Source organism: Pelobates fuscus, chromosome 7 (assembly GCF_036172605.1).
Source record: "Pelobates fuscus isolate aPelFus1 chromosome 7, aPelFus1.pri, whole genome shotgun sequence".
NCBI lineage: Eukaryota > Metazoa > Chordata > Amphibia > Anura > Pelobatidae > Pelobates > Pelobates fuscus.
Genome location: NC_086323.1, coordinates 145,923,511 through 145,950,039, shown reverse-complemented (window position 1 = coordinate 145,950,039; position 26,529 = coordinate 145,923,511). Strand labels below are relative to the sequence as shown.

Sequence of the window (26,529 nt, the reverse complement as noted above, 5' to 3'; positions counted from 1 at the left end):
TGTACGGTAAAAGACGATGATCGCGATTTGGCCATGTTTGTATGCCAGAGTCACCTTTGTATTTAAAAGCGGCTTTCTGACGGTGGTTTCTCCAGTCTTCAGAATTCACCTTTTTGTTGTAATTTGCACCAGATCTTTAATTTTGTTGAATGTTTTTTCGTTTTGTTTTTTGTAAGGAAAAAAAAAAAAAATTCAACACTGGGAGGAAAAAAAACAAACAAAACAAAACACAAAAAAGGAGCTGAAACAGATGACATCCTCTCAGAGGTTTCACAGTTTTGCTGCAATCTTCCTTAACCCCTTCACTGCTGGACTGGCCATTTAGCAGCATTCTGTAGGACAGATGGGTTAAGTGCCAATCTTTGATCTGTGTTCAAGGTATTCGCTTCACAGTGTATCAAGCACCAGTGTTTTTCTATGTATTGGTTTTCAAATAACCATTTATTTATATGTATTTATATATATTTATATATATATATTTATATATACTGATGTATAAAAATTGATAGTATGCTGTATAACAGGAAGAAGAGAGGAAGAAGGGGAAAAAAGGGAGGGAGGAAGGAGACGCAAGAAGTTGATAAGTGTCTGCAAATGCAATAAATAAAATTAAGATAAAAGAAAAAAAAAGCATAATGTACATGGAAAATTGTGCACAGCAGATTTGTATAAAAAAGTAGATTTAGACGCACATCCAATTATAAATGATTGTTAGGAAAATCATAAAAAAAAAAATGGAATACGCAAGTGTCAAGGGTCATTGTTGAGGGTAAGAAATTCCTTTGTAGCCAGATGCCCATGTCAAGTACAAACTGTCCAGGCAGCATAAGGAGGAGGATTTTGTTTTTATGTCCAAGATAAATGTTCACGTCTTGAAAAACAGGAAGAAAAAAAATAAAATAAAAAAACAAACACAAACAACAAAAACCAAATGAAAGAAAAGCCGCAGGAATACAAACAAACACAGGCAAGTGGGTGTCTGGGAATTCCTGACCCGGTTTCAGAGTTTCCACCAAATTTGTGTGCAATATTTGTTTTTTCTTCAGAAAGACTCGTCATTCACAACAGACATGTCACCCTTGGGGGTCGAGGAACGGGAAGACCCCTTGTCTGTGCTTTCTGAGCCAGAGCTGCTCTGATGCTGTTGTTCTGAGCCGGCACTTGACGTCACCGTAGATGAAGACGTAGAGGAGGAACGAGTCTTTTCTTTAAAGTCTGTGATTATTACTGTAACATTTCCCACCGTGACTGCAAGCTGCTGTGCAGTGCTCCGGTCTACATTTTTCAGTCTGGGCCTGCAAAAAAAACAAATAAATAAACTAACATAATTGTTGAACTCAAGTGACATTTGTTAACAAGAGTAAAATGCAATTTTCTGATTATGTTCAAATTCCACTAAGGTCACTAGTGGAACAAACTGAGGTATTTAAAATAAGGAGACTGAAATATACATTTTAAGCCATTTCCTTTGTATAAAATAGATTATAGGGATGAATCTGTATGCTTGTTGCATAGGTTATGTTGCTAGGAGTTTCCCTGTGTAAATGTCAGTACAATCTGTTCCTTAGGTCAGCAAGTTATGCAACCCTTGGCAATACAAGTTTTTGTATGGAGTTCATGCATATGCCATACAAGCCCCTAATTAATGTGTAGGGGTTCACGCTCAAGATGAACTGATCCTGATCCTCGCAGAAATTGTTGACTTACAGAAAAAACAAAACATTTTTGTAATATTTTACCAGTTATGTATGTTTATTTGTTTAGTAATTGTTTACAAAAAGTCTTAACCATTTAATGACCACATGATGGCCTATGTGGTCATTCAGTACAGGGCTTTAAAGTCCATTGATGACATAGACCATCATGCAGTAGAAGTAACAGCAGAGGTTAAACCCCTGCTGGTACAATAGAACCCTGAAATCTTTTGATACCAGTTGACAGATGAGCTTTAAATCAACTGTAGAGCTACCACCGTAAATTCAAGGATGTCACCCCCCCCCCCACATAATTGGGTTTATGGGTTAGATTAAGGTTGGAATCAAGGACTATAATTAAGGGTTAAATTATGGATAACATAGGTTTGTGATAAAATGGTAAATTGAAAAGTGCTTTAGGATTCTGTAGCTGCAATTAAAGTCGTAATCTGAGCCAAATTTAGCTTTAAAACCATAATTCACTCCTTGCAGTATTTGTTATATTAGTTATAAAACTTGATTTAGGGGTGGAGTCAAGCTACTGAAGAAGAAGGTCGCATGGCCGCGGAGCTCCCGGCATCTGCATCCCAAAACGACAAATACCCATGCTCACACACCCTAGGGTAATCCATACTCACCCTAGGGTAATCCCTACACATCAGAGGGCCCCATGGGTCGAAAAATGAAAAAGCAGAAAGCGGATAAGCCCCGGCTGGGCATGAACATCGGGGAGCTCTGGCGGCAGGCCCACGATGGCGTCCCTACACGGAGGCTGCACGGACTTCTCGGATGAGACCTCTGACGACGCCGACGGAGTCCCGATATCGGCTCCGGCACTGCCACCGCCGACCCGGCCTGCAGAAAGAAATCCCACTCCAGTGACCATAGAGGCCTTGGGTACACTCATGGCGGAACACCATGGTAAGATTGCCGCAGATGTGGCACTGATCCGAGATCTCAAAACTATAGCGGCACGGCTGGAAGCAGTAGAGAAGACCTCCACCAAACATACCCGCCAGATTGCGGAGCTCCAGACAGCTGTACACAACTGCAACAACAAAACCTGCATCACGAACAACAACTATCAACGCTGGAAGACAAAACCGCCAAACTCACCTGAAAATTAGAGGTGTTGCGGACACCGTACCAGAAGCAGAGCTCCCACACCTCACCAGGAGATTACTCACCGCACTGTTGAACCCGAAGACAGCCAGAACTATCCTGATAGACGGGATCTTTTGGGTACCGCAGCCAGTTAATGCACCTCCTAACGCCACCAGGGACGTGGTAATCCGGTTCCAAACACTCAAGGACAAAGCTGTAGTGCTAGAAGCCACCAGGGGCCACACAACATACTCATTTGAAGACATGGCCCTGTCCTTCAACGCGGACGTCTCGAGTGGGACGCTAGCATGGAGAAGGTCCCTACGCCAATTTACCACCGTACTGCGGCAACACCAAATTAAATACCGGTGGAGACCAGGCCGCACTTTACATGTCACCGCCAGGGAAACATCGCAAGTCATCCATGACCTACAAAAGGCCACAAAGGCCCTGGGCAAACTCAACATCCCCATGGACTCACTTACATCAACAGGGACAACATCTGGGCCCGGGCAGTCCTTCAGTAAAGATGCAGCCGGAGCCCCAGAGTTGGTGCCACTAAGTCCTCCCGCGGAATCCTACGCGATGGCAATGACCTGAACGGGGACTTACATTTCCAACACCAACACCGGGACATTTCCCTCCCGGCACATATTACTACCCCTCGGTCTCTTGGACACAGCCCGAGAGAGGTGACTCTACTTATTTATTATTTCCTCTTTTTTTTTTTTTTTATCCACGCTTCCTATACTCCTCATCAGAGCACTTCCTGACTGGCATTAGCAGGATGACCACTACCCTCCACACTTCCCTAGAAGCCGGTGGAAGATGATCTATGAAGGCCACCCCGGAAGTCAGCACAGATAATAAGACCTTACACGCACTGGACTTGGCGAAAGACTCACATGCCAGGGAAGACCCACCACCCACAAACGGGGACTTACTTACCTACAGGTCTAACTATGGTATTTTAAGTCAACCTCTTAATCGACATAGCAGTGAGCTCCATATACCGGGTTGGCCACACTGAGTTAATAGTCACAGCACTCACTTTCTCATACACATAGCTTACCGCAAATACGCTGCAATTACCGATTGCTTACGAATGTGCGTCCCAAACAGCACAAGCTTAGTTAAATGCCTGCACCCAACATTATGAGCACTAACACATAGTCACCCTAGGTAATCTGCGAACAGGTGCCATAACCTTGTACAACCAGGCACCAAGCTGAGGGTGCTAGGTCAAGTTACACACACGTGGTGTCTCAGCGAGACCATTATCTTTACTTTGATTATTAATGCAACACCACCCAAAGTCTAGTTTATGTTAACCGTTATAAAGTTTTTGATTTGTCTTTGTTTAAATCCAGTGGCGCCTCGATATGGGTTCCACAACCTACCGTATCTGGATCTACTTGAGAGGGGCCGTGACGTTACCATCATGTACGCGGCTTCTCTTGAATCGATCTTTAGCCATAATATGGCACGGCGGGCCAACTATGCCCAGGCACCACCGGGTTATATCTCATCAAACCAGGACAATTTGTCTTCACAGTAAACGCGGACTTAGTTAACAAGTATTAGTATCCTGTTATCTTCTCCTTTTTGTTAAAAAAATAAATAAAAATGTGCAATTTACTCCTGCCATGATTATGTATGCTACTGAAAGCCTGTGACCGCTGTTGTGGCGCTACAGTTCTTAAAGGGAAACTCCAGTGCCAGGAAAACGATCCGTTTTCCTGGCACTGGAGGGTCCCTCTCCCTCCCACCCCTTAATCCCCGGTTACTGAAGGGGTGAAAACCCCTTCAGTCACTTACCTGAGGCAGCGGCGATGTCCCTCGCCGCTGTCTCCTCCTCCGCGACGCTCCTCCTGTCCATTGCGTCGGCCAGTGGGCGAGACTGATCCCGCCCACCGGCCGAGGAGACCTAATGCGCATGCTTTCCATGCTTTCAATGCTTTCCTATGGGGTTTTGAGCGACGCTGGAGGTCCTCACACAGCGTGAGGACGTCCAGCGACGCTCTAGCACAGGTTTCCTGTGCTATGGACCAGGAAGTGACCTCTAGTGGCTGTCTAGTAGACAGCCACTAGAGGTGGAGTTAACCCTGCAAGGTAATTATTGCAGTTTATGAAAAACTGCAATAATTACACTTGCAGGGTTAAGAGTAGTGGGAGTTGGCACCCAGACCACTCCAATGAGCAGAAGTGGTCTGGGTGCCTGGAGTGTCCCTTTAAGTCCTATTTCTCCTTTGAAAAAGGATATCTGATATGTATTGTTAACATAAAGAGAAAGAAGTAAATTGTGGTATACCAAAAGTGCCAAAAAGGCCTTGGTCACAAAGTTATTGCATCACAAAATAGCATTTCTGCTAGAGGCAGAGAATATATAGAACAACACAAGTATATAGGCGTAATTCCCAAAGCTCAATAAAAGAGCCTGCTCCAGGGTGACAGCAATATTAAATACATAAGGTATATGCTTTCTAAATGACTTAATGTCACTTTTGTTGTATCAGTTATAAAGTTATAAAAAGGATAGATAGATATAATAGTTCTTACTGCTACCAATTTACTATTGTACACATGGACATTTTCCATTCCGGTTAGTACTGTGTATTAAATACTATAACTAATTTATCACCTGTAAAGGGCTCAAGAAAAACAAACAGATAATGCCAATAATAATAATAATAAAAAAAAAAAAATACATAACAAAACACCAAGCTTTCTGATCCAAGCAGATCCTTACCTTGAAGTGTGATTAAACTTGCTGATCTTAGTCATTGTATTTCCAGATTGAATACTGTGGGCTTCAATGGGTGCATCTCTTAGAATGTCTGACTTTGGTCTGAAGGGGGATTAAAACAAAAAGCTGTTGTAGTTATCATTAAAAAGAAAATTGAAAAACAAAACACTGCAACATTTTAAATCTGTTCACCTTCTACTATATGCTATACCTGGTATAACTACAGACAGAACTCTCAGGCATCATTCTGAAGTTTCTGATATGAACAAAAAAAGCAAATTACAAGCCAACTATTGGATTAGTAAAAGGAGCACAAAACTTGGTGTATGGTTAGCTCACGTTGGACATACAGAGTATGTGGTATGTGCGCAGTAACGTCAACTCCAAGTCTAAGCGCATCAAGCTTGCAAACCAGCAATGGTCAATCTACTGTTCATCACAGAACTAAGGGTATCCCTGCCTGCATCTTTCACGCTGTTCTTAGGTGTCCTCGAGATATAGGACAGCAGATTCGAATTTGGATCGTCTTGCTGAATGCCAGACAGCACGGATCAATTTATACACAGCTCTTTCACGGTTTTACGCTAACATCCACCTTGATATGTCAGACAAGTCATTCCTCATCACTTTCAAAGATACCTTTAATAATGTGAAAGTGCTGAACACTAGGCATGTAAAATTATCCCTTTACAGAATCTTAAAACAAACATACAAAAGAAAGAAATTTGTGATCTCAGGAAGAAGACTGGATGATTTGAAAATATGGTAAATCTTAGAGGAGCATTACTGGAAACAAACATGAAATACATTGCGAGCGAAGAGGTGGGACATAAGAGGCTGGCAGGTAACTTGAATGATACAAAATAAGTACATCAGCTCTTGGCATCATCAGGCCAACAGTCACCAAAGAAGTGCTCTTTGACAAACATATACCTCCAAACTCTGGCGTCCTGCAGCGGGACATCGGTGGGAAGGGCAAAAACGGTGCAGGTAACATGTTTTGGGTGCTTGGAGAATCCCTTTAAAAGGAACACCATAGCAGCTGTATTCCTAGAGCTAGTTTCAATATAACTATTAAGGTTCCCCTCCAAACTATGAGGGTTTGAAAGGCGGGATTTACTTACCTTTCAGTCATTGCCTCGCCGGTCTCCATCCTGCCATTCTACCTCCCTGGCTGAGATCATCAAGACTGATTATCCATTGTTTCCCCGCACTGAAACATTGCAAAGCTTGTGTGCATGTTCTGCTCTGTGTTAATCAAATGCAGCTCTATGAGCTCTTCACTCCATTCTTAAACCACTAGAGGTATGTTAATCCTGCCATGGAAACATGGCAGTTTATATAAAACTACAATGATTTACGTTGAAAATTAATGCTACAGAGCACAGAGACAAATTAGTCTGGGTGACTTTAGAGGTCCTTTAATTAGCGACTACCGTATTTATTCGAGTATAACGCGCACACGTGTATAACACGCACCCCTAATTTTCGATTAAAAATCGGTATAAAATTTTATACCGATTTTTAATCTAAAATTAGGGTGCTTGTTATACTCGAATAAATATTCGAGTGGGTGCTCGATAATACCGACCGCCGGGCTCATTACAAGCCCGGCGGTCCTGGGGGGGCGGGCAGCAAGCGTTTACTCACCTCCGTGCAGCTCCTCCAGCTTCCCTGTGTAAATCTCGCGAGACCCGCGGCCAGCTCTGACGACGTCAGAGCGTCAGAGCTGGCCGCGGGTCTCGCGAGATTTACACAGGGAAGCTGGAGGAGCTGCACGGAGGTGAGTCAACGCTTGCTGCCCGCCCCCCCCCCAGGACCGCCGGGCTTGTAATGAGCCCGGCGGTCCTGGGAGGTATATTTATTCGAGTATAACGCGCACCCCAAATTTTAAATTAAAAATCGGTAAAAAAATTTGCGCGTTATACTCGAATAAATACGGTACTTTTTTCTGTTTTTATTAGTAGTGCCCCCTTTATAGAAACGCAGAGACAAGCAAGACCAATTTCAGGCTGAAGTTGGACAAGTCTCGCCTACATGATTGAACAACCAAATCTCTTTAAATGATCAAGTAGAGAAATTACATTGGGGTCCTATTGGTATAGAACTTGTTAGGCAAACATTGGTTCCCCAGTTCTTGTTGGTCTTCAAGTACCATGATTCCAGGACATGTAGTTTAGATGTAGCTAGAGGGCCAAAAATAAGCATCACTTACAATATGGTTTTATCCAGGGGTACAATATGGTTACATTTATTTAATTTGAAAGCCCAATGAAGCACATAGAGTATTTCTATTGTCAAGCTAATATTCTCTGGGGTATTTCAAACACTTACCGGTATTCAGGTTTATATATAGATTTTGACTACTAACCAAAGTAAATGTGTCACTTTTGGTAGTTTCTTTAGGAAATTACTGTTTGCCACTTGGCAGACTTTTTTTTTTTTTTTAACACAAGAGTAAACGTAAGCGTAAAAATGGCCTAGAATAAGAAGTACAGGGTTTTAAAGGGTGATATAACCAGTGCAACAAGTTTCCTAAATAAATAACTTGCAGAACAATAGAAATGCAAGGTCTTATCTATTAAACAAAACCAAGTATGCATTTTCCTGAATGAAAATTTGGTGCAAATTGCAGGAGATGCCAAACTGAAACTGTGGTGGAATCTCGGTAAAAATAAATTTAGTAGGCCGAGATTACCACGTGGCATGTGTACGAGCATATGCTGACGTATCGATCAGTTGGTTGCACGAGGCAAGATACGATCAGTAGTGTACGGAGCATGTGCAAGAATACAGGATGTAGTATTCCCCTCCTCCATTGTGCTGGACAAGCCATGCGGTCAAGCAGGAAGTTAATTCTTATTTGTATTGATTGGTCAAGAGAATGTGCGGGTGGAGCTTAATATGGGAGGAGTTATGTGCCTATATAAGGAGCCTGCACTATTGTCCGGGGCTCAGAACTTGCTGTATTTTGGTGACATTAGTCCCTCTGAGTCCCGATCGGTGATCCAATAAAGAATCTCTTCCTTCCTGAAGAAAGCTGTGTCCATCTCTCTGTGCTTGGCTTCCGTCAGTTTCTCCGGTATCAAAACATGATAAGCAGACATGTGGAGTCTTTCAATCTGCCAAGTGAGTTTGCAATGCAAGGAAAGCAATTTCAGCAGCACTGAACATTAAACACTTTAACACCCAAAGGACCAATGGATAACTGCCTTATAATAACTCAGCCTGGAATGTGCCACTTATTTAATTGTGGCAAGGCTTCACAGACTAGAAGCCACAAAGGCTAAATAAACAAAACACTGCAAACCGGCAAAAGGTCTTTTAAGACCAGATTGTGATGATGCATGAATAAACCATTAGCCACAAAAAAATTAATAATAAAAAAAAAAAAAAGAAAGAGAAAGTAAACCAAAAATAACTTTTTCCTCTCAACTTCAATCATGGAATTTGTCTCTCCAAAATTGTCAATGGTAAAAGGCATAACATATTTTCTGGGCTCCAAATTCATGTGACCTTTTGTTTAAGTGCTACGTGGGACTATTGCAAATATCAAACTCCATACAATCTGTTCTCAAGGCATATTTTATGTTCTTCAAATCTCCTATAGAAAATCCTTGGTGCAAGTATTCAATCAGGCACAATTTACCATTTAATGATGGAATAACTGACACACTAATTCTCTCAATGTTTCAATACTTTCCATCAGAACATACATTCATAGGGGATGTTTCAAGCAAATCATCATGTGAAAAAAAAACTAAATCCCAAGAACCAACAAGGAATAACTCTACATCAAGCATGTCAAACTCAAAGACTAGCACAGGCCAAATAAACAAGGTTTAACGTTTATGTGGGCCGCAAAAAGAAAAGAAAAACCCTTACATTTTCATAGAAACGTAGGTTTATTTTGAAAAAAAGTACAGTATAAAAACCCCCAGCATCCCCCTCTACTAAACTACAGCACCCCCATCTACTAAATCCCAGTATCCTCCCCTCTACTAAACCCCAGCCCACCACCTATACTATATCCCAGCATCCCCCTCTAGCCAACAAGCCGGCTCCACTCACATTTCCACTGCCAGTATGCAACTTCTGCCTCTGGTATACCACAAATGGCACCATCCGCACCCTATGCCAAAGCCGCTCCTCCCGCTACTTCTTGGAATCCTGTAAAGGTGGAGCACTTTGACGCCACGACGGAATATTATGTGGCGTTGCGTGCCTCCGTGGACCTCCAGGCACTCCACTGACCAGCCGCGGCCATCGCAACACTGACCAACACACACTCACAGACACAGACGCGCACACAGACACAGACACACACACCATTCCCTGGGGTCCAGTGGGGATCTTCTATCTGGAGATCTCCTTCCTGCACCTCACTGCTCCCTGGCGCGCAGTTTAGAGATGCTGGATCACTACAGACGGCGCATGCGAGGGAGCAGTGAGGAGCAGGAAGACTGAGCTCCCTCACTGCCGCCAGCGATCTGCTTCCTCCTCGGCCGGGTACATTTTAGCAGAGTTGGACATTTTTGCTGCCCGGCAAGCCACATGTACATGCTTGATGTTATGGCAGAGTAGGCACCTGCTTTCTCCACATTGCAGGTGCCTACTCTGCTTTAACACCAAGCATGTACTCGCGGCTTGCCATGCCACAAAGATGTCCATTGTGGGGCGCGAGTTTGTCATGCTTGCTCTACATGATCTAACTTTCGTAATATCCCCATAATGGTTAGATGGTTGCATCACTGAGTAACAAAACCATCTTTCCCCTTACTAGTTATTGCTTTAGTAGTAATACTGGATATTGAGGGTGGCTAGATCTCCAGTGTCCTATACCACAACTCCATCATATCCTATATCATCCCTACTCCAGTGTTCTACTCCACTATAAAGTTCTACCTCATTGATAGATGAAACTTCTCACACGACAGCATGAATTGCTATTTGAGAAAAAAAAAAAAAAAAAAATTGCTTACTAAGAAAAAAAGTTATTTACCTGTCAAAGCCTACTGTGAATTTTGGCTCATTCTGTAGTATAAAAAAAACAATATCAATAAATACTTATCTCAAAGATATAATGTGACAGCCTCCCAGGTCACTACCCAGAAACGGTGACCTTTACACAGCAGAAATACAAGACAACAAAGGAATTTGGGATACGGCTGCAAATCTAAAACAAACAAAACACATACATAGTGTAATACAATTTAAAAGACAAAATTGTATAAATGTAATGTACTCACAAGATTACGTGAAAGTAGCGCTCTAGGGTGCCTCCCCCGATAGCAATGGGGGGCCAAGTTATCCCTTCTGTTGTTCACCGATGGATACATAATGCAGGACTCCAGTGATGGTGAAAAAAATAGCAGCTTTATTGATAAGGTGAAAAAACTCCACCAAACAATTATAAAATTTGATATAAGATAAAATATAAAATGCTAATAGGTCCTACGCGTTTCGTTCACTGTATGTGAACTTCCTCAGGGACCTTAAAATAAAATAATAAGCACAAAGTAATAAACTTGAAAAGCAGCCTAATTCCCCCATCCCCTCAGCCCCAATATATAGGGCTACTCCCTGTGTCCATAATGAAATTCATGGGCGTCTTCCTACTTCTCGGTCTTCATTGGTCCAGTCGGAACTTGTCCTTAGCTGTTCAGAGATTTCTTCTTACTTCCAATTAGAAAAAAAACGCGTTCGGGACCGTGAAACCGGAACGGAAGTGACGTCAATCACAGGCTTCCGCGTTCCACCTTGCGTGTCATCACTGAAGGTGATGTAGCATCAGGGCAGTGCCCTCTGGTGGTCGCCAGTAGAATAGTCCCATAATGTTAATAATGAGTGTATCTATCTGAAAACATAAAAACATCAGCAGCAACAGAATTTAACCAATATAGTAAACCCCTATGTATATGGGGAACTAGTAGAACATATTATGTCAATGAAATCATTATAAAAGAGCCCAATGGGTTAAACGTTGATATTGATTTGGTTTGTTTTCTATAACCATATGCTGTTTCGTTTTTTTGTTTATTTCCCTTTAATCTCTTTAGATATAAAAACTCCTCAATAAGTCTATATATCTTCCCATTTCAATATACAATAATATCTACATTTTCTACGTGATTCTAAAGATCAATAATATTTTTGCTTTCCATAATCTTTATACTTTAGAACTAAATGGCTATTGGCTACACTAATTATCCAGATATATATTAATATCCAATTGTGGACACAACATATAATATTATTAAAATATAGACGTGTATACACTTTATTTCTTTTTTGAAATTTCTAAACACTTACACTGATATATATTATAATATAAAACAAAAAAATATAAAAAATAATAAAAATTAAAAAATAAAAAGATTTTTCTTTTATAATGATTTAATTGACATAATATGTTCTACTAGTTCCCCATATACATAGGGGTTTACTATATTGGTTATATTCCGTTGCTGCTGATGTTTTTATGTTTTCAGATAGATACACTAATTATTAACATTATGGGACTATTCTACTGGCGACCACCAGAGGGCACTGCCCTGATGCTACATCACCTTCAGTGATGACACGCAAGGTGGAACGCGGAAGCCTGTGATTGACGTCACTTCCGGTTCCGGTTTCACGGACCCGAACGCGGGTTTTTTCTAATTGGAAGCAAGAAGAAATCTCTGAACAGCTGAGGACAAGTTCCGACCGGACCAATGAAGACCGAGAAGTAGGAAGACGCCCATGAATTTCATTATGGACACAGGGAGTAGCCCTATATATTGGGACTGAGGGGATGGGAGAATTAGGCTGCTTTTCAAGTTTGTTATTACTTTGTGCTTATTATTTTATTTTAAGGTCCCTGAGGAAGTTCACATACAGTGAACGAAACGCGTAGGACCTATTAGCATTTTATATTTTATCTTAGATCAAATTTTTTTATTGTTTGGTGGAGTTTTTTCACCTTATCAATAAAGCTGCTATTTTTTTCACCATCACTGGAGTCCTGCATTGTGTATCCATCGGTGAACAACAGAAGGGATAACTTGGCCCCCCATTGCTATCGTGGGAGGCACCCTAGAGCGCTACTTTCACGTAATCTTGTGAGTGCATTACATTTCTAAAATGTTGTCTTTTAAATTGTATTACACTATGTATGTGTTTTGTTTGTTTTAGATTTGCAGCCGTATCCCAAATTCCTTCATTCTGTAGTATAGCCTTGAAGTAAATACACAATTGCAATGCAACTGTATTTGCAACAGATGAATTTTGCCAATTCTGATGTAGCGATGACACAGACAAAGGCAGGAGAAGAGACTATTTCAAGATGCAAAAACAAAGAAGTAGGTGGTTTTGCAACTGAAATTGGAGAGCGCAAAAAAAAAAATTTGTTCTAAAATTCTATATGGGTTACAAGATAAATACATACACAAACAAAAAGGTGTCAGGGGAAGACAAAGCCAAACTAAAAATTCAGGTAGGCCTAATAAAAGACCCTCTAGGATATAAAAAAAAAAAAAAAAACATTACGTGTTTTATTAGTGCTATATCCTAGTATTTATAAAGTCAGAGGTAGACAGCTGGCAGACATTCAATAAACCTTATAAAGACCATTTTCTGATCGGGTTTCTAAGTGGGCAATCTTTGTAGTAGCTGGATCCTAAAATGGTCCTCAAGCTACATTATTTTTACTGTTTATCCTGTGCATACACACAGCTTTTCAATTGGCGGAAAAATAAATTTTTACCCTAAAATAATATTACCCAGAACCTTATGGGGGCATACCTGGTCTTTTTATTAGCAGTCTTTTTTACAACACTTGCAGTGATATCTCTCACTGTTTTTTCATGTTTTTCATGTCGTTCTTTGTCGGTTTTCTGTTCTTTTTCAGGTTTCTCCTTTTCTATTTTCTCTTTCTCTGGTTTATCCCTCTCCAGCTTCTCCCGGTCACCTCTTTCTCTCTCCAATTTCTCCCGGTCAACTCTGTCTCTGTCCAATTTCTCCCGGTCAACTCTGTCTCTGTCCAATTTCTCCCGGTCAACTCTGTCTCTGTCCAATTTCTCCCGGTCAACTCTGTCTCTGTCCAATTTCTCCCGGTCAACTCTCTCTCTGTCCAATTTCTCTCGGTCAACTCTCTCTCTGTCAAGTCTTTCACGGTCCACTCTTTCTCTATCTAGTTTCTCACGATCAACTCTCTCTCTATCCAGTTTCTCCCGGTCTAGCTTGTCTCGATCCAATTTTTCCCTGTCCAACTTTTCCCGATCAAGTTTCTCTCGATCAAATATTTCACGATCAAACTTCTCTCTATCCAACTTTTCTTTATCCAATTTTTCTCTGTCCATTTTCTCTCTATCCAGTTTGTCCTTTTCTGGTTTTTCTTTATCACATTTCTCTCTGTCTGTTTTCTCTTTTTCTGGCTTTTCTATTTTTTCTTTCTTCTCCTTTTTTGGTGGTGGTGGAGTAGCATACTGTTGAGCAACTTGCTGGGCAACTAACTGGGAGTTTATCCTGGGTTTCCTATAAATAAAGATATAAGAAGCGATCAACACAATGAAAGAGAAACAGTAATAACACTCTGTAAAACAATAATTCTGACATTTGAGCAATTTGGATAAACCAACTTGGCTTAAAAAAAAAAAAGAAAAAAAAATAACCCACAAAAACAAACAGTGGAATATTTAGAACCCACAAATCCTTTTATTATTACAGCGGCTCAGACCCCCATAATACTCACAATAAATGTGTTGGAATTTTAAAGCAGTAAAATTCCAACGCAGTGAGAAGATATCCTAAGAAAGTAAGGGCTGCTATATTCTAAGACAAAGTAGGGACTTAACAAAACTTGACAAAGGACAGAGCTACCTTTGCTCTGTCTAGGGAGGATCCCATGGGATCTTCCAGAGAACTGTGTTGTACTCTCACACATGCAAGAGTACAACACGAACATAGGTACCTGGCAGATAAAATGCCAAGAGCTGAAGAGGACTGGCAAGAAAATAACACTGCAATAGATAGTTTCAGGTAACTAGAAATCACGTTCCCTTGTACCCACACAGCCGCTGGGCACAAAGTGGAGCAGTCGCTGTCAGGGTTCTTTGTAAACTACGCAAATACCCTTGACGTGACAGAGCTGCTTTAATAATTTGGCACTTTTTTAAGACTCGAGCATTCCTTTATGTGAAGCTTAGCCTTCACAATCCAACAAGTTGAAAAAATGTCTTGAGTAGCTAAGGGTGGGTAATGACCTAAACAAAAAGGGAATTCGGGTCAAGCACTGGAGCCAACATTTCTTAGCCACTTAAGGACCGCATGACATGTATGACGACATGCAGTGCAGAGCTAGAACGCCGGTTGACCTTTATGCATTAAAAGTACCAGCAGCGTTAAATCACTGTGGTTACCAAGAAGCCTCAGGTATCAGTGGACAGGGTCCACTTCATTCAGCTGGGTTCATGATTAGTGGCCCCAGACTGACAGGGGAGCTATGTGCTATTCCCCAAAATAAGGCACGTGCGGAAAAAAAAAAACACACACAAAAATATAACAATTTGAGGAATGCTGAACTGAGGTTCCTGATAAAATGGTTAAATGAAGTGTCAAAATGTGCTTAGTTAAATAAATAGCCTTTCTACAACAATGTACTTTTGAGAAGTGGTTTGAATTCTGTGACTACTATAAAAATATATAATCTCATCATGCCAAATTTAGCAAGTTCTAGCTTTAAAACTGTAATTCACTTCTTGTAATAATTGTTCTGGAACTACTAAAACATTAATTGGAATCCTGGGCATATTGGCAATTTTCACAATCAGAACGAATTAGTAATTCTATTTGGAATTTGTTTTCTTTAGCACTTGTGTAAAAATTATTAAATTTAAAACGGAGAAAATAAAACATGTTTTAATTATTTTACTCATATTTAGTATTGTGTTATGTATACATATGGGGTATCAAAAGAAAGCTAAATATCACTTTTTAAAAAACTGACATACCATATATGTATGGGTGCACTTAAACAGAAAGGGTGAAATTGCAATAGAATGAGAGCATGGCAAAAGTGTCATAAAGACAAACTTATCACGTCTCAAGAGACTTGGTCCTTCAGGGTTTAATTATATATATATATATATATATATATATATATATATATATATATATATATATATATATATATATATACATACATACATACATACATACAAACACATATATATATATATATTTATATTTGTGGTCAGGGAAATAAGCAGTATTGATGTTAGACCTTATGATTAACTAAAGTCGGTTGTGGTGTGCCGAAACCGATGTACGGGCCGGCCTGTAAATAAAGAGGGCAAATAGAATATTTAACCAAGCCACTTTAATACGTGACAAACCGTTACAATATACATGTAAATGCGATTGTATACTTAATTGGCTAGTTCTAGAAAGGCTCTTTCTCTGGTTGTAATATATATATATATTTGTATATCAGGAATTCACACAAACCAAAGCCAGGCTGTGTCAAAAAGATTCTAAAACATTTCTGTTGACACAAACATAAAGCATTACCTCTCTACGGGTCCACAGCACCAACAATTAGCCCCTACACCAGTGATGGCGAAAATTTTTGAGCCCGAGCGCCCAAAGCGCAATACAAACCAACTTTATTTTCCCCTCAAAGTGCCAACACGGCAATAAAACCTGAATACTGAGGTTTAGAAAAAACAACTCATAAAGTTGTCTGAACTAATTATCTTTTGTTTTAAAAGAAGAACACAACATCAAATACACTGCTGACCCCCTCTCCCCATCTAATACACCGCGGACCCTATCTAACCCACTACTGACCCCCTCCCCAACTAATACACCTCCCAAATCCAAAACACAATAGGTTCTCCAGGCCCCTTTACCCCTACCTGTACTTCAAGATGCAGACAGGACAGTCTTGTCTGGGCTCTGCCTTGCAGTACAGTGATGGGTGGCGTTCTGCACACTGCGTGCAAGAGGGAAGGAATGCCGCCGCTATGCTGCGCACTGTAGCGCCACCGCCAGGTATGACATCAGATGCCCTATGCTGCTCATATCCCGTGGCCGTAGGAAAAATCTATGTGCTTTTCTGGCCATCAGCCCCAGGAGCATTAGCCACATACAAGACATTGTCCCTTAATACACAGTTCACCATAATGTATCAAATTAACAAAGTGTATAACCTTACAGTAGAGGTATTATATATTGAGACTGAGGTGGGCGAATCACTGGGTGAAATTACTTGGTTATTGACAATGCCCAGAATGGTTGTTCTGCCTAGACAAAGTAGCAGGAACATCAAACGAAGGGCTCTGAGGGAAGACCATGCATAGAGCTTTGCTGGTTCAAGACTATTCAGCACTATGTGAGCACATGATGCACTCGTAAGGCACCATCCTGGGACAGGAACCCAAAAGTTTGAGAAAATGATTAAACAAGATTTGTTTCACTTTCAGGTCTCTAAAATATTCATTACCCAGCATTATAGTTTTAGCTAGAAAGCAGAAGGAAATGTCTCAAACATGAGAAATGCCACTGCTTGCTCCCACCACAAACTAAGCTGTTCTAGTGAACATATAAAATCAGCCTTTATAGTGAACACAATTTCAACTTTACTAAGAAATCACAACCAGATTAGTAGTTTCAATGCATAAGGCGTACAGAAAAGCATACCACTAATCACCCATGTATTCAGAATTTGGAGGAACAGTCATTATCATCCCATTGTCCCTCTTTTCTTGGAACTCCACATTTTCTTTCTTTGGTAAATACAATTTTTATTGGTTTATCGTATAATCATATATTGTGGTGAGAGATTGAGACTCGCAGGTCTCGCACATAACCTATGTGGTAAGATACTTAACTTGAAATGCAAAAGATGCAGACACGCTGGTCTGGTAACATATTGGAAAGGAAGAGACTTGCAGGTCCCGTAACGTACATCTTATAACCATATTAACAGAGATTATCAAGCAGCCCTTTGAGCTGTTTATTGTCTCTGAGTGTAGATTTGTTGTCTTGTTTGTTTTCGTTATGGTGTATCGCAATCAGTTTTGCGTATTTGTTTGTGGTTTTTTTGTGTGTTTGTTGTAAACTGCATTTATATCATGGTTTGTCATTCAGTGTGGCATCACGTTTTAACTTACAAGAAAGAGGTAGGTCCATTGCATGTAAATGAGCGTCCAAATTACCAGCCACGCTGGGCTTCTATATGCAAGGCAAACGGTTATAGGAAACAAACAATTACACACATCATAAATGTAATTGAAGTGGCAAACCTGCGTATAATGCAGAGCAAGACAACTTAACAGAAGTTGGCTATATGTCAGCATGTTTTGAAAATCTGTGCAATAGACTTCTACTAGCCTATGTGTCCAGATGTCCAAGTACATTTGTGAGCGTCCCTGTGCTGTGAATGTCAAGTCTTCGAATCCATGTAGCTCCTCCATTCTCTCAAACCAGGTCATTAGTGGAGGGGATGTGTGTCTACCAGTAGAGGGGTAAAAGATGTTTTGCTGTGTTCAGTATCCATATGGTCAGGGATTTCTTATATTTGGCTGTTGGGGTCGTAGTGTGATGTAAGAGGAACTCTGTAGGTTTAAAGGAGAACTTGTCGGAGAACTTGTCGGAGAACTTTTGTAACACCCTGCTGATCATTCTCCAGTATGGGACCACTTTCCGGCATTCCCACCATATGTGTAGAAATGTGCCCACTCTGGTGTGGCATCGCCAGTACCCGTCGCTCACATCTGGAATCATTTTGTGCAAGATTTGCAGTGTTTTATACCATAGGGTCAAAACTTTGCATGCCATCTCCTGGGTTTTACTTGCCAGTGCACAGTGGTGTGTAAGGTGAAAAAGTGGGGGGAGATTCCTGTTGTGTAGGAGCAGAGTATATAGGTGGGAGATGGCGTGTATGAGTGGGTCTGGGTCTGTTCCCAGGCTTTCAAACAGGGTCAATGTCCTGTAGAGGTCAGGGTGCTGAGGTATATTTTTCAGGAACTGTCGGATCTGTCCATATTTCAACGTGAGCGTTATATATTTCAGCCTCGGCCCCAAATGTACTTAAACATCAGAGACTTCAAAGACGTAAAGTACACTGTCGGGATCTGTATGGAGTGTCTGGAACAGGTACAATATGCCAGGAAGGAGATTCATTTTTCTCACTGCTAAGCGGCCGTGCCAGGACAAGTGAGGCAGTTTCCATGCTTCAAGGTTTTTCTTGAAATTGTTTAGCATCGGAGTGAAGTTGAGGCTATAGAGTTGGGCTAGAACTCTGGGTAACCACGTCCCCAGGTACTTAATCACTCCATTAGACCCGTGGAAGTTTTAGCGCAGTACATCGGCCCTCTCTGCCTTTAAGTTGATGTTGAGCAGATTTGATTTTGTGAGGTTAATCTTAAAGTTAGAGATCCTTCCGTAGATTTCAAATTCCCACAATATGTTGGGGAGGGTTGTCTCAGGCAGGGAGACGAAGAAAATGTTGAGTCTCCTGTCACGAGTCCTCTGATATGGGTTTCTCCTGATTGCCTGCAAGAGGCCAGGGCCAAAACAAACAGGAGAGGCGAAAGTGAGCAGCCTTGTCTGCTCCAGTTATGGATGTGGAATGCTTCCGTGTAAGCTCCGTTAATGCAGGCCTTTGCCGATGGGTCGGCATACAGTGCTGTAATCCATTTATACATATTCGGTCCCACCCCCAGAGCTAGGAGCGCACTGAACAGGAAATTCCAGCTTACTCGGCCAAAGGCCTTCTCTGCATCAGTTGAAAGCAAGAGAATGCCTCTGTTTGTCTGCTGAGCATGGTGAATCAGGGACAGGGTCCTAGCGTTGTTTTCCCTCGCCTCCCTGTGCAGTATGAACCCCACTTAGTCTGGTTTCACAAGGAATGGCAGGTAGGGTGCCAGCCTGGATGCCAAGATCTTAGCGAAAAGCAGTTCAATAGGGATACTGGCCGGTAGTTGGCGCAGTGCTCCTTGTCCTTTCCCTCATTACGTATCAGGGCTATGTTTGCCTCGAGCATCTGGGAGGTAAGCTTCTGTCCCTGGGTCAATGAGTTGTAGGCGGACAGGAAATGTGTAGATAGGACATCTGAGAACAGTTTATAATATCGTATCGTCAGTCCGTCAGGGCCCGGGCTCTTGCCCAGTTTAGACATCTTGATGGCCAGTGCTAATTCCTCCCTAGTCAGGGGGGCTTCCAGCACCTCAGACGCTGCCTCCGGGAGTTTCGTGTGCAGATTGTCTGCCAGGTAAGTTCGTATGGTGTTGATGGTCTGGGTGTGCCTGCGGGCAAGTTCTTGGAGTACAGGTTTTTGAAGAAGTTGCGTGCTATTTCGGCGATGCGTGTTGGCATCTTCTGTGGTTGGCCCTGGGTGTCGCGTAGGTCAGTAATATACATCCTATTCCGTTTCTTATATATAAGTGCGGCAAGAAGTTTGCTGCATTCATCACTATTTATGTAGAAGAATGCTTTAGGGTGCTGAAGAGCGTTGGTTGCGTTGTCGGAGGAGAGAGGATAGTTGCCCACTCACTTCTGCTAGCTCTTCATATGTGTCTAGGTTGTGGGCATTTTTGTGTTGAGTTTCCAAGTCCTGGATTTTATCTGTGAGGTCTCTGATCGTAGCCTCTCTGTTTTCCTTCAGAGTGGCGCACCTTGCCAAGAAGAATCCTCGTATTGTGCACTTATGGGCCTCCCAGATAATAGGGGTGGGTGTGTCGGCCGTTGTATTTACCGTAGAGTATTGCGTCAGTGTTGTGTGTGCGTCTTTAACCAGGGTCTTGTCAGAGAGGAGAGTTTTGTTAAGGCGCCAGTGTGTGGTACAGGGCTCAAAGAGAGGGGAGGTCACAGTCATTGTGATCAGTGCATGGTCAGACCAGGTCATGGCTCTTGCCGCGCATGCGCATTCGGCAGAAGAAGGAGGAGAGTCCCCAGCACCGAGGGAGCCTGGTGCTGGATAAAGGTAAGCCTTTAAACCCTTCCTCCCCCTAGAGCCCGGCGGGAGGGGGACCCTGAGGGTGGGGTGGGGGGGGTGGACTTATTAACACTATAGTGCCAGGAAAACAAGTTTGTGTGGATTTTAGAGGAACTCCACATTTTCATTGGGTATGAGTGTATAGGAGAGGTTCACCGCAAGAAAATTCACAAATATCTGTATTTTTAAAGTGATCCAGGTTCACTATTTTTAACAAGCATTTTTATTATGTAAAGATAAGATTATATTTATTATGCAATGAATGCAACCAAGAATAAATGGGTTATTCCCAAAAAGGAAAAAACTTTACCTGCGCTCTCTCCTTAATCCCTATGTATATTTAAACAAATGGAGGTAATTTAGTTACTCCAATGGCCACTGGTGGAAATGCCCACCTGCCAATGTCTAGGCCCGCCTAGAGTTAATAAGTATATAGGGGTGTATATAAAAAATATCCCTTTCTGTCTCATTAGAGATATCTTTGCCAAAGGCTCAAGGAAGCAAGGTGAAGGGTCAGTGTAGGACCTGTCTAGGGGGGTGCCGCCCAGGAGTGAGCGCAGGACTTGTCTTTTTGTATTTGTATTCCCAATAAGGAATGGATGGCATACAGGATTTTTGTGGTCAGTTTGTCACAATTGTAAATTGATTTGCAAGCCACAAGAAGTTAAAAACATACACGGTTATGATATGTTTTGATTACTGAAGGCAAACACAAACGCAAGCACTCAAAGGACAATCAAGGACTGTCAAAAAGCATGCAAAATGCATGTTAAATCACTGACAAACAGGTGCCACTAGGGAACATAAGTCAAACTGAAGAAATCAATGTTTTTACAAACAAAAACAAACAAGCAAAACAAAACCCATGTACACTGTGCATTCTTATCAATATAGTGCCAACATATACTGCTCTTTATAATACTACAGTGGATAATTTTATAATGGGGCTTATAAATGTCACAAGGGCATTCTTCATATGATCTATAATAGATACATCAATTTGCACTCCTCTTTGGGACAAACAGTGACACTATACTTCTCACTGGCCGTACATGATCTTGTATGTGTACTTTCCATAGAAAGTATTAAGAAAAACCACTAAAAGCTGGGTTTAATTTATCAGACCATCCATAAATAGACAAAATTAGCATTGGAAGTGTAAATTTTGCACTAGAAGTGAATAGTTGCACTGGGGAGGGAGGGGGAGAAGGGGGGGTTGGGACCACTTGAAAACGTTTTGAAACTGGACCAGGAAGTGGTGCCTCGAGCCTACAGTGGTTTTGGCGTTTAGACTTTAAGTAATCTGTTCTAGATTTCTAACAGCATTCTGTAATGAAGCCTGTATATCAGCTTTTCATCTGTGCAGAAGCATTTAAGAAAAAAATATAAATTAAACATTTACAGGAAACCAGGCAGCAGCTAGAAAGCACTCACAGGACTTGATATGGTTCAAAAATAGTGCTTCTTTATTGCAGCAAAAATTAAGCACTATTTTTGAACCATATCAACCATATATATAGATTGTAATTTTTGAACCATATCAAGTCCTGTGAGTGCTTTCCTACAAGGTATTCTATCTATATATAATACCTTGTATGAAAGCACTCACAGGACTTGATATGGTTCAAAAATTACAATTTTTATATATCAAAATACACTTAGAATGAAATGATCTATATATACATAAATAAAAATAATATGAATATGTCCATATACAAAATTACATAAATAATTTCATAAATATGCACGTAGACTTCAAATATATAAATATGTATATATATATTTAAATTCTACTTGCATATTTATGCATTATTTTTACATAACCCAGGTGGAAAGTCCAGAGAATTTAATTTGCTAGCACTGTGTTTAACCCTGTAACTTTCTATGACACCGTAAAACCTGTACATGGAGGGTACGGTTATACTCAGGAGACTTTGCTGAACACAAATATTAGTGTTTCAAAACAGTAAAACATATCACAGCGATGATATCGTCAGTGAAAGTGACGTTTCATTTTTCACACAGAAACGGCACTTTCACTAATGATATTGTTGTGATATGTTTTACTGTTTACCTCCATAGGTGAAGATGGATTTTTTTTTTTTTATTGCGTCGGTTTTATTTGTCCTTTTTGGGGGCTGAAAAAAGAAGATTTTAGAAGAAAGAAAACATCTAATGGTAAGTTTTTTTTTCTTTTTCTTTACAGGTTCTTAGTTAAAGGTTTCCCCCTCATTTTTAGGGTGAGAGGAGTAGGTAGGGGGATACTTTTTTTTGGGGGGGGGGGAGGGGTGACTAGGGGTTTGGGGACCGCTAGTCACCTGGGGGGGGGACACACACATTATTTTTAGGGCCCCCATCCGCCGCTCCGGGGTGGTGGCCAGGGGCGAGGACATTAGGTCCCCCCCCCCCAATTTGTGTTTAGGGCCCCCACCCACTGCTCAGGGGTGGGGGCCAGAGGGCATTATGTCCTCTCCCCCTTACTTTTGTTTAGGGCCCCCACCCACCACACAGGGGTGGGGGGGGGAGGACATTAGGTTACTGGCTATGGGGGGATAATGTATAATGAACACAGGTTACTGGCTATGGGGGATAATGTATAATAAACACGTTACTGGCTATGGAGGATAATGTATAATAAACAACAAAAAAAAATGTATGCAGCTTCCGAATTAATCTAAATTGTATGCTATCTAGGGGCTGGAAGGTTCTGGAGGGAGGGTCTGCTGCTGATTGGCTGGAATGTGTCTGCTGACTGTGAGGTACAGGGTCAAAGTTTACTCAATGATAATGAATAGGGGGCGGACCGAACATCGCATATGTTCGCCGTCCGTGGCGAACACGCTATGTTTGGCAGGAACTATTCGCCTGCGAAGCGTTCGGGACATCACTACTCCTGAGTATAACAGTACCCCCCCATGTAGAGGTTTTATAGTGTTTTTGAAAGTTACAGGGTCAAATATAATGCTTGATTATTTTTTTTTACACACATTGAAATTTGCCAGATTGGTTATGTTGCCTTTGAGAGCATATGGTAGCCAAGGAATGAGAATTACCCCCATGATGGCATACCATTTGGAAAAGAAGACAACCCAAGGTATTGCAAATGGGGTTTGTCCAGTCATTTTTAGTAGCCACTTCGTCATAAACACTGGCAAAAGTTAGTGTTCATAATTGTTTTTTGCTTTTTTCAAACACACAAACAGATATAAATGATAACTTTGGTCAGTGTTTGTGACTAAGTGGCTACTAATAAAGACTGGACATACCCCATATTGAATTCCCTGGGTTGTCTACTTTAAAAAAATATGTGAGGTGTGATTTTCAGCCGGTCACATAGGAAAGGCTTTCCTATGGACGCTGGCGTGCTCTCACTGTGAAAATCACAGTGAGAAGCACGCAAGCGCCTCTAGCGGCTGTCAATGAGACAGCCACTAGAGGACATAGGGGGAAGGCTTAACCCATTCATAAACATAGCAGTTTCTCTGAAACTGCTATGTTTATGAAAAAATGGGTTAACCCTAGAAGGACCTGGCACCCAGACCACCTCATTAAGCTGAAGTGGTCTGGGTGCCTAGAGTGGTCCTTTAATGTAAAATATATGACATGATACAAATAATGGTATGTAAAGAAAGCCCTTCTTGTCCTGAAAAAAACCCAATATATGATTTGTATGGGAACAGTAAATGAGAGAGAGGAAAATTACAGCTAAACACAAACACCACAAAAGTGTTAAAACAGCTCTGGTCCTTAACGTACAACATGGCCAAAACAGTCCTGTCCTTAAGGGGTTAATGTATGGATAAATAAACAAAATATAAAAAATCCCAGGAAGTGACAGCTCCCTTCAAATCAAGATTTAATTTAAAACGTCTATCATCCAAAACAAGCTAAACAAAACAAACAGGTTATGTGAATTAACAGAGGACAAGGTCATTCACAGAGCGAAGGGAACAAGAAAGGGAGTATTTGTTACCTAGAGAGTAATGTAATGCAAAGTGGAATTGTTGAGGGCTCTCTAAATTAGAGTCAGAAGTTTCCAATGCCAGAAATGGAAAATGACTGAGGTGTGAGGAGGAGCAATGACTGAGGAAGATAAGCTTGGCGGCAACATGGGAGTATTCAGAAGGCTGATGATAAAAGGAGTTAACAACAGGTAATGAGAATTGCATGAACAAGTACAGTTTAATATAGCATTCAAAAAGGGGGCGAGGGGGGGGCGGAGCCTAGCCGCCAAGCTGGATAGACGCGCCGAGACACAGCTCCGGCTCACAAGCGACGACAAACGAAGGTCCAAACCTTCCAAGCGACGAGCAGCTCTCAGATCCTCCGTTCCTCCCACAAGTGGAGATTACTCGAACCCAAGGGGCAACCGAGTAAGTGTCCGAGAGATGCCGGACTGCACGCAAGCCTGGGGCTGGAGGGACATCCTCTCTCGCACCTACAACGCGGCAACCTGCAAAGTTCCACTGGCAAACCCCAGCTGCCTCCTGAGAGAGGGCGTCGGATGACGGGAACAATATCCGAGGCATCCTAACTGTGCTGTGAACCGGGCATTACACAGCATCGACCTGGTCACGCCACTTACTAAAACCATGGATTGTACCGGGCAGCAGGACACTTGAGAGATCCCCAGACAACAGTGAATATTTACTATGTCGCACATCTAAGGCTAACTAGCCTCCAGATAACATAATGTGGTCTAACATGTTAGCTAGTCTTTTGTATATACCTAAAATGAGGTTGAGCTAATCGTTGCATATCACTCAAATTTTTCTGTACAGCAAGCAAACATGCACTTCGCACTACACATTATCCTCGTACCACCTACCTACTTCACCTCTCATGCACCGTCAAAAGCATATTGCTAGCTATTTCAATGTTTTCTGAATATACCTTCATTCACTAAATAGCAACCGTGCGAATTTTGAGGTGAAGTCCATAGTTACTACTGTGTGCACAGCATGTTGGAGACTCCCCATTTCTTGTTGAGGACATACTAGCTCAGCCTTGCTCAGTTCGTAGCCTATAATTTTTGACCCTACAGGTCCCACAATTTGATGCACCTGGGCCTATACCCAGTGGCACACTGTATCCACTGCCTGCATGCCTTCATGTTTAGCTAACCTGCCCACACACAGCCACAAATGCCTAGTACTTCTTAGCCTGATGTCAATGGCACGCATAGCCTCATGAAAAGCCTTAGGATTATACCCAGTGGCTCTAATACGTGAACCTGGCACATTTTGGATAAACAGTCTGTTTACATCACACGTACACTATTACTAGCCTGTTCCTGTTTCTAGCATGTTATAAATCACTTTTGCAAGCAGCTAACCTCTTATTGTGTTAGCGTGTTCCTACTATTTGAGTTAAACTTACGCGACAGGGAAATATTGAACCTGCTCATTTATTTTATACAAAGCTTGCGCACTTAACTCCTTACAACCAGTTACTGTTAAGCGACTTAAACTGCATATTGACTAAACCTGATTACAAAAGCAACATTAAACCATAATATATAAAAAGAGGTATACATACTAAGGAAATGTTGGATACCATTGTTATTGAACCCTATACTGTATTCTAAATGCACATTTCCCTCTCTCTATTCTGTATCCCATCTAATATGCCTCAATAAAATACAGATTGACAAAAAGGGGGTGAGTATAAGCAATGTTTATTTCATTTTGTTTTAAAATGGTTGCTAAACAATTAGAACAAGACATATGTCTGGGTACACCAAATGGCTTCTTTATAACAGGCAGTCTTTTATTTGGAGTTCTAAGGATAAGACAACGTTTCAGCACTGTCTTGTGTCTTTGTCAAGTTAAACAATTTCGAGACAGACTAAATGTCGGGAGAAAAATGTGGGAGCTTGGTGGGTTAGGCTATTGGAGGTTTTACGGACTTACAGCAAGATAGATGGAAGTGCAATATTAGAACGGAGAAAGATTAGATGTTCAGTTTTAGAAGAAGTTTGTTTAAAAACATTTTTAAAAAATGGT

At 41.4% G+C, this 26,529-nt stretch overlaps 1 protein-coding gene across 1 annotated transcript in view; it reads right to left on the bottom strand.

Moving 5' to 3' along the window:
• Positions 1 to 890: 890 nt before the first annotated feature.
• The window catches only part of RYBP (RING1 and YY1 binding protein), a 66,613-nt gene continuing 40,974 nt past the window's right edge, over positions 891 to 26,529 (bottom strand). Inside the window, exons 3-5 of the mRNA XM_063426762.1 lie at positions 13,330 to 14,061; positions 5,548 to 5,646; positions 891 to 1,295 (exon numbers count right to left, since the gene is read on the bottom strand). Of these exons, the coding sequence (XP_063282832.1) occupies positions 1,043 to 1,295; positions 5,548 to 5,646; positions 13,330 to 14,061 (1,084 nt within the window). The 3' untranslated portion in view covers positions 891 to 1,042. The remainder of the gene's footprint in view (positions 1,296 to 5,547; positions 5,647 to 13,329; positions 14,062 to 26,529) is intronic.